Here is a 14,234-nt window from a genome sequence, read left to right as displayed (position 1 = left end):
TCCGCAGCTGCTGTCCGTGATCGTCCCCTGCGAAGTTGTGCCACTGGTGGTTCAGGAGAACTATGAGTTCTCACTATGCTTGAATCCTCATCCTCGGTATCGTGTTCACCAAAATTCGGATTTTTGGACCTAAATGTCATGATTGGTGAAATTAAGTATGAACCCTTGAAGATTTGGAGTGCAAATCTGTTTTGGAGATAGTTTAGGGATAGGGAATGTTGGATTTTTGAAGAATTTGAGGTGAAAAGAGTGAATTTGTTTAGGGTTTTGGGTGGGGAATTTTCGGAATTTTGAGAGTGAAAAAGGGTTTCTTTTAATTCTGATATGGTGTGGGAAAATAATGGGGAAATCACGGTTTTGAAGTCCACCATCGCCCTCCGCACGACGTGCGCCGGCATCCTGCACGTCGTGCGGCCGCACGTCGTGCGCTGAAGAAGTGCACGTCGTGCGCTGCATCAACTGTCAGCGCCTGCGTTTTTCCTTCCTTCTCCTAACCCTGCACATCACGAACACATAATATCGGGATCAATCTGAACTACAAAAATCAACACGAAAACATAAAATAGACAACTCACAAAAAAAACTAAATCTAACTAATGCACAAAATAAATCTCAAATGCAGTAAAACATAAATTATCCGGACTTGTCATCCAAATAACACTTGTTTTAGGTCGCTAGCGTTGACCGTGTAGTACCTGACTCAGTTTGGAGCGTCGAGAGTGTAGCACTCTCGTCCTTCATCCGTCAACGGACCTAAGTACGGCTTGCACCGCTGTCCATTTACTTTGAAAGTCTCTCCACTTGCATTTTCGAGCTCAATTGCTCCATGCTCAGCTACATGGCGCACCTTGAAAGGTCCGCTCCATCTCGACTTAAGCTTGCCAGGGAATAGACGCAAGCGAGAGTTGTACAGTAGCACATGACTGCCTTCTGTAAACTGCTTAGGCACGATATGAGCATCGTGCCATTTCTTGGTCTTTTCCTTGTACAACTTGGCATTCTCATATGCCGACAAGCGAAACTCATCAAGTTCATTCAGTTGCAGGAGGCGCTTCTGCTTCGAGAGTCGAGGGTCAAAATTTAACTCTTTGATGGCCCAATATGCGCGATGCTCTAGCTCCAAAGGTAAGTGACAAGCTTTTCCATAGACTAACCTGTAAGGTGACATACCAGTTGGTGTTTTGAATGCTGTCCGATATGCCCACAACGCATCATCCAATTTCTGAGACCAGTCTTTGCGCGAGCTATTCACTGTCTTTTCAAGAATGCGCTTCAACTCTCTATTGGACACTTCAACCTGTCCACTCGTCTGAGGGTGGTATGGAGTCGCCACTCTGTGATAAACATGGTATTTCCTCATCAGGGCGGAAAATTGCTGATTACAAAAGTGTGACCCTCCATCACTGATGATCGCCCGTGGCACACCAAATCTATTGATCAACTTCTTCAGGAACTTCAGGACCACTTTTCCATCATTAGTGGGCAAAGCAGCTGCTTCCACCCATTTCGACACATAGTCGACGCACACCAAGATGTATAAGTTCCCACATGACACAGGGAATGGTCCCATGAAGTCTATACCCCAGACATCAAAAATCTCAACCTCCTGAATAGAGGAAAGAGGCATCTCATCACGCCTTGATATATTGCCAGTGCGCTGGCATCTGTCGCAGTGCTGCACAAAATCTCTCACATCCCTGTGCAGTGTAGGCCAGTAGAACCCACTCTCTAGGACTCGTGCTGCTGTCCTACCCGAAGCATAGTGACCCCCATAATCTGAAGAATGGCACTGAGTCATAATGGCCAACATTTCTTCCTCTGCAACACATCTCCGGATCATCTCATCTGCACACACTCGAAATAGATATGGCTCATCCCACAGATAGCGCTTAACATCAGAGAGGAACTTCTTGCGCTGGTGACTGCTCATGTCAGGAGGCATAATGTCAGCTGATAGATAGTTGGCGAAGTCTGCATACCATGGATTCATCGTCTCCTTAATGAGCATGAGAGCCTCATCAGGAAACCTTTCGTTGATGACTTCGCCTTCTATCACTGGCTCGGGAACCTCTAACCGCGACAAGTGGTCTGCTACCACATTCTCCGTGCCCTTCTTGTCTCTGATCTCCAAATCAAACTCTTGCAGGAGCAAGACCCACCGAATCAACCTAGGCTTTGCATCTTGCTTGGCAAAAAGGTATCGTAGCGCAGCATGATCAGTATAAATGATAACCTTTGAGCCAAGTAGATACTGCCTAAATTTATCCAGTGAAAACACTACCGCTAGCATTTCCTTCTCCGTGGTAGTGTAGTTCAGCTGAGCTCCTGTTAAAGTGCGACTCGCATAATAGATGACATGAAGCTTCTTGTCCTTCCTCTGCCCCAGAATGCTTCCCAACGCCTGATCGCTTGCATCGCACATGATCTCAAAGGGCAGATCCCAATCCGGGCTAGAGATGACTGGGGCAGTGACCAGTGCTTCCTTTAACCTGAGAAAAGAAGCTAAACAGGCATCAGTAAACAAAAAGGGCGCGTCCTTGACAAGTAAGGTAGTCAAAGGACGCGCTATGGAAGAAAAATCCTTGATGAACCTGCGATAAAAACCTGCGTGCCCGAGGAAGGCACGGACTCCCTTCACTGTGATTGGAGGTGGAAGCTTCTCAATCACCTCTGTCTTTGCCCTGTCAACCTCGATACCCTCTCTGGATATCTTGTGCCCCAAAACAATGCCCTCCTCAACCATGAAGTGGCATTTTTCCCAGTTCAGCACTAGATTTGTCTCCTCGCATCTCTGCAGGACCCGGTCTAAATTACGAAGACAACACTCGAAGGAGTCTCCAAAGACTGAAAAATCGTCCATGAATACTTCCATGATGTCTTCGATCATATCATTAAAGATCGAAGTCATGCACCTCTGAAACGTAGCAGGCGCATTGCAAAGACCGAACGGCATGCGGCGGTAGGCGAAAGTGCCATATGGACAAGTAAAGGTAGTCTTCTCTTGGTCCTCTGGGAAGATAATGATCTGATTGTACCCAGAGTAACCATCCAAAAAACAGTAAAATGCATGTCCTGCCACTCGCTCTAGCATCTGATCAATAAAAGGAAGCGGGAAGTGATCCTTCCTAGTTTCGGCATTCAGCTTCCTGTAGTCAATGCACACTCGCCACCCAGTAACCGTGCGAGTAGAAATCTGTTCCCCTTTCTCATTCTCTACAACTGTCATCCCGCCTTTCTTCGGCACACACTGAATTGGGCTCACCCATGAACTATCAGAAATGGGATAGATGATGCCCGCATCAAGTAGCTTCACAATCTCCTTGTGAACCACCTCTTTCATGTTAGGGTTCAGCCGTCTCTGTCTCTGCGCAGATGCCTTAGACTCATCCTCCAAATGAATCCGATGCATCACTACTGAAGGGCTGATCCCCCTGATATCTGAAATCTGCCACCCAATAGCCAAGATACGTCCCTTGACTACCTCAATGACTCTCTGCTCTTGCTTCTTGGTGAGCTTGTTGCTGACGATAATGGGCAAAGTGCCATCCGCTCCCAAGAAGGCATATCGTAAGTGTGCAGGCAAAGTCTTGAGCTCCACTTTTGGTGGCTTCTCAGAGGAGGGAGGAGTGATGTGCTTGCTTTTCAACAGTGGTTCGAGGACTGGTTCCTCTAAGTACTCCTCCCTTTCATTCGGCATAGACTGCAGGATGGCATTGGTTTCTGCCAGTTGTTCTTCCACTAACTCATCCACCATGTCTACCCGCATGCATTCACCTCCAGAATTGGGATGGCGTGTGATCTTTCTCATGTCAAACTCAACTCTCTCATCCCCAATTCTCAGAGTCAGCTTTCCATCATGAACATCGATAAGAGCTCTGCCAGTGTTCATGAATGGCCGCCCCAATATCATCGGGCACTCCTTGTCCGCTGCGTAGTCAAGGACAACAAAATCCACAGGGAATATGAATTTGTTGACCTTCACTAGGACATCTTCCACAATCCCATGTGGCTTTTTGAGAGAGTGATCCGCTAGCTGCAACATCATCGGCGTAGCCTGTACCTGTTGATCACCAAACATACTACGAAAAAGGGATAAGGGCATCAAATTAATACTAGCACCTAAATCGCAAAGGCAATTAACAGACTGCATGTTACCGATAGTACAAGGGATAGTGAAACTTCCTGGATCCTTAAGCTTGGTCGGTAGACTGCTCAATATGATTGAGCTGCAGTTTTCTGTCATCGGTACTGGTCCCTCTGCATCCCAACTCCGCTTGTTGGTGATGATCTCCTTGAGAAACTTTGCATAGTGCGGCATCTCTCTCAATGCGTCTGCCAGACTGATGTTAATCTGTAGCTTCTTGAAAGTTTCAAGAAATTTGTGAAACTTCCAAGTGTCCTGCGGCTTCTTCACTCTGTGTGGGAATGGCACCTTTGGCACAAAAGGAGGTGGTGGAGGTGGTTTAGCAACTACCTTTTCAGGCTCACCACCCTCACACTGTTCCTTTTCCGCCCCAACTGTAGCACGTCCTGCATATGGATCATCCAGTGCTTTCCCACTTCTCAACTCAATAGCCTTGAGATGCTCTCTGGGGTTTTCCTCAGTAGTGGATGGTAAACCCCCCTGACTTCTGCTTTGCAGTGCTTTAGCCATCTGCTGATTCTGCACCTCAAGGTTATGAATTGTGGCAGCATGATTTTTAAATGTTTGCTGCGTCTCGGCATCCTTCTTCATCATCATCTCCATCAATTTATCAAACTTGCTGTGGAGAGACTCGCCTTGCTCTCTTTGTTGGAAGCCAGGAGGATGCTGCGGTCGGTTGTTCTGATGTTGGAAATTCCCTTGATTCTGAAAGTTCCCTTGATTCTGGTAGTTGCCCTGATTGTGTTGTGGCCTCTGTCCGCCCTGAAAGCTCGGACCTGCCTGATTGTTGGCATTACCCCCATTGTCCTTCCATGAGAAGTTCGGGTGATTCCTCCATCCTGGGTTGTAAGTGGAAGCGTATGGATCATTGCCCTGTCTTTGCCCTCCCACAAAATTAACTTGTTCATTGTTAGGCTGACCCCATACAGAACATTCATTCGACATATGACCATGCTCCCCACATACCTCGCAGTTACTCTGAATGGCAGCTACACTGTTAATATTAACTCCTGCAGCCTGCCGTGTAAGAAAATCCACTTGATTTTGCAATGCTGCAGTCTTCGATTTTAAAGCCTCCATTGCAGACTCAGCAGTAACTGACATAACTCCTCTCTGCGCAGGTGCCTTCGCCCTTTCAGATGGCCAAAAACAGCCATTTACTGCCATCTCATCTAACAGATCGAATGCTTCATCCGCCGTTTTTCTCATCAGAGACCCTCCTGCGCCTGCGTCAATCGTGCTTCTCCCCAATTCAGTTGCTCCATTGTAAAAGGTTTGGATCAGATTCTCCCGAGTGATGTTATGATGCGGAACTTGCCTCTGCATCTCCTTATAGCGCTCCCACGCTTCATGAACTGATTCCCCATCAAGTTGCTGATAGAGCATAATATCCCTAGTCAGCTTTGCAGTCTTTGCCATGGAGAAATACTTGTGCAAGAACGCTTTCGCCAAATCAGACCAAGTGTTAATTCCTGCGCTAGGTAGAGCGTGAAGCCATTGTTTCGCCTTATCCCTCAGAGAAAATGGGAACAGGCGAAGCCATACCTCGTCGTCAGTCATGTTGTTCATCTTGAATGTGCTACATACTTCCAAGAAGTTTGCAAGATGTGCGTTAGGATCTTCCCTGGGCAACCCATAGAACTGGCAGTTATCCTTCAACAGCTGAATGACACTCGTTTTGATCTCATAATGGGTAGTCGGCACAGGATGTGCAAAATAGCCATGGGTGTTGTTTCCCACATTCGGCTGAAATATCTCCATCAGTGTTTTCACTCGAGGCCCTTCATTGTTCTGTCCTTGAGCATTCTGCGGATTCTGCTGATTTTGATTCTGCGGGATCACTCGATTATCACCCGCATTGTTGAATCCAGGAGGAGCATCGTTTTCGTTCTCCATGTTGAGATTCCTTTGAGTTGAGTGTGTTGCTTTCCTGACGCTGCGCTCAAAGGTAGTGAGGTCTTGTTGAAACGGTTCTAACGGTAGTCCTTTGCGTCGTGTATTATGCATACACTAAGAGAAGGGTACCTAAAACAACAAAATCAACAAACCCCACGCGTAAAACAAGAAAAATAAAGACTAAAACAAGTCAAGCAATCCCAACTTAGTTGTTAAAGAAAAACTTTCCCCGGCAACGGCGCCAAAAACTTGTTGGTGAAAATACGCAAGCGTACGTATGCCAACTTGTAATACAGACTGCGAAGTCCGGATATCGTACCCACAGAGAAAGCTTCTAAAGACAACCAGTTAAGGAACTCGATTCGAATAGCCGAAAAGATAGTTTTTGTTTGTTTTGTAATTAAAAGACAGAAATTAACAATTGTAATTTAAAGTAACTAAAGCTGTAATTCAAACGGTGTTTTAACAATAATGGGAAAGGCAGGGATTATTAATCTTCGTTATGCTGTTTACTTGATTTGGGTTATGGATTGTATTGTTCTGATGATGTTCGAACTAATCTAGAGCACCTAAAATTCTCTCTCGAGCAATTACAGGCAAAAGCATTAAACTCACTAATACTAGATTAATTATTCACTCTCGCACAATGATTAACCTATGTATAAATCAATTTAATGGTTGTTAAGCAAATTCAATGAACCCGCACTCGTTAATTCACTCTCGCACAATTAACTCCTGCGTTCTTAATTATATTGTTCTATTCCAATTTTACTCTCTCGAGCTAAAACTAAAACAAACGGCATAGACTAAGTGATCAGTTCAGGCTAAGCGTTAAGCACAATAATTAAAACCCATCAAGAACAAAAACCCATAAATTCAATTCAATTAAACAGACATAATTTAGATTAATAATCCCCAATGAAGGGTTTAGCTAGACATAATAATAAAAAGACTTAAAGCAATAATTAACGAATTCATTCTGCGCTTAAATAAATACTGAAGTATGAAATTAATATCAATCGTACCTTGGTTGAAGTAAACTAATAATGAACAATGGAAATCCAGCGATAATAATGAAGAACGAAACTAAAATTGTAATAAACTAAGGTACAATCTCAAAAACAAAGTCGCGAACCCTAATACAATGATTAAGAATGGTATTTATACTATGTTTTCTTGTAATCTTCGAGCTATGTGAAATTCCCAAAATACCCAGGTCTTTAATAGTCAAATACGGGCTAAAACGTCAATTTCGCCGGCTGCTATCGAAGGGGGCACGACGTGCAGGAGTCAAGGGCACGTCGTGCCCTTCTTCATTCCACACCGCACGACGTGCACAGCAAGACCGCACGTCGTGCGGTCCCAGTTTTCTTCAAGCACGTCGTGCTCAACGACGTGCTCTCCCATCTCCAAAGTTCTGGACACTGGACCCTGACGTGCTCCCAACGTGCTCCCAACGTGCACGACGTGCACTTACAGATTTTGGCTCCAAACCTCCGATTCTTGCTTCAAATGCTTCCCGAGTCCTCCGCAAGTCCAAAATCACTCTAATAAGCTCCGAAATCATCCGTTTTCATGCATATACCTGAAAAACTTGGACATAACAATAAGAACCACAAATAACATGAATTTGACATTAAATACGCATTAAAAAGACCTGAAAGTATCTAGAAAATAGGAGTATTTCTACTCCTATCAACCCAGCACACCAAAGACGGTCTGTCTGATCCGACTCTATACACCTGAAAAACATCAATGTGAGGGGTCAGTATTTGGGGAAATACTGAGTGAGATAACACATTACTAAGGTATTATAGAAAATAACATCGCATTTAAAACAAAACGCATATATACAAACATATTATACTTCGAGCATTTGATCCGATCGAAACCCTAATACCTTAGTATGCATAATGAACATTATCACAACATCTAACGATCGATCGATATGAGTCCGGGATAGTTCAACCAGCCGACTCGCAGATACAGGCCCCGGGATAGTTCAACCAGATAGGCTCTGTATCGCATGCACAAACAAGTATGATATACGACCCATGAAATCTCTATCTATGACTTACCCGGACGCTGGTGATCACACAGCCTATTGACACCCAATAGGTAGCTTGTTTCCCCCGGATCATATACTAGTTTTCACAATCTATATATATTCGATAATATGATGTACAAATTCATTTCTATCGATAAAATACTATAGCATGCGATGTAGTTTAATATTATGTTTATAATATAAAAACTATCTATTGCGTAATAATACTCAAAGTAAAGTTTAACTCACAACGATCGCTATTCCTTATATCCAAACGTAAGCTCCACACGTCATTCACTCTTTTAACTATTCCAGCTCGTCGATCTCGTACCTCGTCGATGTATCCACTTCCTATTCACATCATACGTACGTTTAATCCATCATCGTAAACTTAATACTAAAACTCTAAGTTATAAACTTAGTTCAATATGATCGTATTCCCGATACGACTCTTGACTTCGATAATATTTTAATCCAATTTTCTCGAAAATATCAAATCTCTAGATCAAATAGAAGTCATACACTCGTGAATACGAGCCGAGGTACACGGGCGTGCCCCGAGGTGGGTTCACGATCGTGCAACCAAGTGCACGTTCGTGCACCTCAGGGGTACACGTTCGTGTACTTCTAGTACACGTTCGTGCACCATGAAAAGTGCACGTTCGTGTACTTTAGGTACACGATCGTGTACCTTGCTAGGTGCACGTTCGTGTACTTTCAGTACACGGTCGTGCACCACGTGCACAGCTCCTCGGAAGTTGATTTCCGGGGTTTTATCACCATTCCGACATGCTTCACACATCCATACTCAAAACCCATATCTCGGTTTCTTCAAAAACGTCATAATAACTTCAAAAACGTCAAATTCGAATCTAAAATCGTTAAAACGATAAAACCGCTCGAAACCTTAAACCAAAACGTCAAGCTTACCTTGATTGACGCTCGTAGAAGATAGAGAATTGAATTCTCAATCCATCGGCGCGAGAATCACTCGATTCGGACGAGAAACGGCGAAACCGCGTCGGATCGAAATCGTTCGTCAAAAACCATTTCTCTGTTTCTCATTCTCTCGATCCTTCTTCTCTTCTTAATCATATATACATATTTGGCTAAAGGTTCACTTTGATCCCTCATTTCTTTTACTCAAACCATTTCTCTATTAAACTTTCAATTTTAACCGAACGATTAATTATTCACTTAAACTCGAATATCTACGTATTATTTATATCCAGATAAATAATACTACTCCAAATATAACTATTCTCGTCGATAATCTTCCGATTGCTATTCTCGAGGCTAAATTGGCTAATTTGCACTTTGGTCCTTGAACTCTTCAAAATTGACAATTTAGCCCAAAATGAATCCGCGTCCAAATTTTAAAAGGTCTCCGATTGACCTGAAACTTTTACCACCAATACTATGAAACATTTCGCGGACCTTGGCGAAATAATTCTATTTTCGGACTTAACTGGTTAAATTACCACTTTAGTCCCTGATCTAAAGTTTGTGACTTTTCTTGATATTTTTCCTTATTTTCTTATTCCAATCCATAAACAATTACGTCCTACTCCATATTATCCTTTTCTTTAATATCCAATATCTTTATCTCTGCAACTCCGGTCCTTTTCTGCCGGACACGTTGCACTAAACGGCACCTGAACTTACGGGGTATTACATTCTTCCCCCCTTATAAAAATTCGTCCTCGAATTTTCATACAACCTTTTTACTTATCTTAAACCCTTGACCCTTTTCATTTGTTCCTTGTTTAACATTCAATACTATATACTTTGTATTCCATCACACGCTTTCTTGACTCGTCGCTCCTATCCTTGTACATCTATCGTCGATATCCTTATTAAATCCGACGTCTTTCTAATATCACACAATATCCACCTCATCTTATCATAAGGGCAATCTTCTATCTTCAAAGCATAAACTATAAATCGATTCCTATACTCAACTATCCTTCTTTCATACTCCTATCATACAATATGAACGTCCTAGTTCACCGTCCAATCATTTTCATTCCGCTATTCACGTACATCTATCATTCACTTCTCTTATACAAACTTCATCCTTCATATCCACTTCTTCTCTTATATCCTTGTTTAAGATCTTTGACATCCCGTCAAAGAAATACTTACTTTCTAACACATCACTAATCAGGTACATATCACTGTCCAACGTATTCACGATCTTAACTATATACTAGCTCGTTAACTCGAAACTAAGTTCATATCCTAGAAGCATAACGTCTATATTTTCGCATCGATACGTATTCATTCGCTTCTTGGTCTTGATCGCAGCTTGCTCGCGAGCACTTCACTTCCGTTACAGAGTTCTGGTCTAGGTATACTTACATGAAAACAAAACTCTTTCAAAACTCTTTCGATAAAACGATTCATCTTGAACTTTAAATCAAATTTCATTTTCATTTTAACAAAATTGTGCACTAGGGTGATGACGTCTCTCATCCCCAAAGAGTTGCCACATCTCACCTTTTCGTCCGAACATAATGCATATGATGCATGTCCTATTGATGTATGTACAGATATATGTAGTGATGCACTTCTATCAATGTCGTGGCACTTATCGATGACTATCGCGGGTCTAGGCACAACTATGTTTTCAAAATCGTTTACACAAACAACTTTCAAAAAGTTTTAAACTTCGAGTTTTGTAAGTTCTCTAGACATTTAAACTCTGTACACGGTAGGTTCTTCCACTTCTGTAACTTCATACTTCTTCTTCATGCACATCTCGACATTTCGATAATTCGATTGCGATACCATCTATACATCGTATACGTATTTCGCAAAGAAACAAACAAAGGTTTCACAATCCATCGATCATATTTGTCATAATGAAACAAACAAGAATTTCACAATCCATCGATCATACTTATCATAATGAAACAAACAAGAATTCTCAATCAATCAAAAATTCACAATCAATCAGCTCGATCTTAAAACAAATAATACAAACGACTTGGATCAGACATGGCTCAATTCTATAGCTGCAGTAGTTCCTAGCTTAGTCTAATGACATAATACCTAGGAACAAACAAACACCAATCACAGACTCGCAGTGGTATCATGGACCAACTGCACTCAAATCACATATTAGCAGAGGTAACTGGACCAACTGCTCTGATACCAACTTTGTCACGACCCAAATTATTGAGCCGAGACCGGCGCTAGGGAATGGGAGTGGTAGCTCCGAAACCCGTAGCAAGCCTAAAACCACTCTAACTTTTTCGCGGAAACGCAAACACAACTATCCTATAGACATAAAATAAGAAAGACACGTTTACAATCATAACATAACATCATATATAGACACATCATCGATACAATCATAGTGGGCATTTCACTTCCGTAACTGGTACGTACTAGCCCATCTATCGATCAATACAAAAACTGACAACCAAAAGATGTCACATCAAACAAACATTAAACACGTACACAACCTATAAGACCTAATTATACTAGGCTAAGACTCGTCACACATATACTACTGCAGCACCAAGGGGACTTGTACCCAGCACACCAAAGACGGTCTGTCTGATCCGACTCTATACACCTGAAAAACATCAATGTGAGGGGTCAGTATTTGGGGAAATACTGAGTGAGATAACACATTACTAAGGTATTATAGAAAATAACATCGCATTTAAAACAAAACGCATATATACAAACATATTATACTTCGAGCATTTGATCCGATCGAAACCCTAATACCTTAGTATGCATAATGAACATTATCACAACATCTAACGATCGATCGATATGAGTCCGGGATAGTTCAACCAGCCGACTCGCAGATACAGGCCCCGGGATAGTTCAACCAGATAGGCTCTGTATCGCATGCACAAACAAGTATGATATACGACCCATGAAATCTCTATCTATGACTTACCCGGACGCTGGTGATCACACAGCCTATTGACACCCAATAGGTAGCTTGTTTCCCCCGGATCATATACTAGTTTTCACAATCTATATATATTCGATAATATGATGTACAAATTCATTTCTATCGATAAAATACTATAGCATGCGATGTAGTTTAATATTATGTTTATAATATAAAAACTATCTATTGCGTAATAATACTCAAAGTAAAGTTTAACTCACAACGATCGCTATTCCTTATATCCAAACGTAAGCTCCACACGTCATTCACTCTTTTAACTATTCCAGCTCGTCGATCTCGTACCTCGTCGATGTATCCACTTCCTATTCACATCATACGTACGTTTAATCCATCATCGTAAACTTAATACTAAAACTCTAAGTTATAAACTTAGTTCAATATGATCGTATTCCCGATACGACTCTTGACTTCGATAATATTTTAATCCAATTTTCTCGAAAATATCAAATCTCTAGATCAAATAGAAGTCATACACTCGTGAATACGAGCCGAGGTACACGGGCGTGCCCCGAGGTGGGTTCACGATCGTGCAACCAAGTGCACGTTCGTGCACCTCAGGGGTACACGTTCGTGTACTTCTAGTACACGTTCGTGCACCATGAAAAGTGCACGTTCGTGTACTTTAGGTACACGATCGTGTACCTTGCTAGGTGCACGTTCGTGTACTTTCAGTACACGGTCGTGCACCACGTGCACAGCTCCTCGGAAGTTGATTTCCGGGGTTTTATCACCATTCCGACATGCTTCACACATCCATACTCAAAACCCATATCTCGGTTTCTTCAAAAACGTCATAATAACTTCAAAAACGTCAAATTCGAATCTAAAATCGTTAAAACGATAAAACCGCTCGAAACCTTAAACCAAAACGTCAAGCTTACCTCGATTGACGCTCGTAGAAGATAGAGAATTGAATTCTCAATCCATCGGCGCGAGAATCACTCGATTCGGACGAGAAACGGCGAAACCGCGTCGGATCGAAATCGTTCGTCAAAAACCATTTCTCTGTTTCTCATTCTCTCGATCCTTCTTCTCTTCTTAATCATATATACATATTTGGCTAAAGGTTCACTTTGATCCCTCATTTCTTTTACTCAAACCATTTCTCTATTAAACTTTCAATTTTAACCGAACGATTAATTATTCACTTAAACTCGAATATCTACGTATTATTTATATCCAGATAAATAATACTACTCCAAATATAACTATTCTCGTCGATAATCTTCCGATTGCTATTCTCGAGGCTAAATTGGCTAATTTGCACTTTGGTCCTTGAACTCTTCAAATTGACAATTTAGCCCAAAATGAATCCGCGTCCAAATTTTAAAAGGTCTCCGATTGACCTGAAACTTTTACCACCAATACTATGAAACATTTCGCGGACCTTGGCGAAATAATTCTATTTTCGGACTTAACTGGTTAAATTACCACTTTAGTCCCTGATCTAAAGTTTGTGACTTTTCTTGATATTTTTCCTTATTTTCTTATTCCAATCCATAAACAATTACGTCCTACTCCATATTATCCTTTTCTTTAATATCCAATATCTTTATCTCTGCAACTCCGGTCCTTTTCTGCCGGACACGTTGCACTAAACGGCACCTGAACTTACGGGGTATTACAATTTAATTTGTCATTGATGTGTTGTTATAATCAGTGTTTTAAAAACCGAACCGGTGAGGCCACCAGTTTCCGGTTCAACCGGTTCAACCGGTTTAATAAATTTTAAAAAATTAAAAAAAAATCCGGTTCACCGGTTTTTTATCGGTTCAACAGCCGGTTTTTTACCGGTCCAATCCGGTTCAACCCGGTCCAACTAAAAGATCCGGTTTTTTGTCTTTCCAGACCGGACCACTAACCGGTTAGAGATTAAACTGGTCGGACCGGCCGGTCCGGTTTTTAAAACACTGGTTATAATATACAAAATCAGTTCATGTAATGTAAATAGATTATTAATATGAATATAAATTTGTATGTTGATATTTCTTCCGATTTGGATTTCTCTGATCAGACTTCTTGTGGATTTTTTTTGTTTATTTGAATTGGTTAACCGACCGAACTGAACTGAAAAACCCTACTTTTTTGGCTAACCAAACCGAGAAAATCCGAAACCGTATTTGTAAATTTGATTTTGAGTTTAATAGAGACGGTTTGGTTTGGTTTGGTTTCAAAATTTTTGAAACCGAACTGAATCGTGCTCACCCCTA

The 14,234-nt window shown here is 41.8% G+C and overlaps 1 protein-coding gene across 1 annotated transcript; it reads right to left on the bottom strand.

The window, feature by feature from the left end:
- Positions 1-700: 700 nt before the first annotated feature.
- LOC126657259 (uncharacterized) lies at positions 701-6,151 on the bottom strand. Its single transcript, XM_056103814.1, has 2 exons — positions 4,146-6,151; positions 701-4,079 (listed from the first exon to the last, which is right to left on the bottom strand). Exons 1-2 carry the CDS (start codon positions 6,149-6,151, stop codon positions 701-703), a joined length of 5,385 nt encoding a protein of 1,794 aa, XP_055959789.1.
- Positions 6,152-14,234: the final 8,083 nt, after the last annotated feature.

The sequence above is a fragment of the Mercurialis annua genome, linkage group LG7 (genome assembly GCF_937616625.2).
Source record: "Mercurialis annua linkage group LG7, ddMerAnnu1.2, whole genome shotgun sequence".
Lineage (NCBI taxonomy): Eukaryota > Viridiplantae > Streptophyta > Magnoliopsida > Malpighiales > Euphorbiaceae > Mercurialis > Mercurialis annua.
This window is presented reverse-complemented; position numbering and strand designations above follow the sequence as displayed.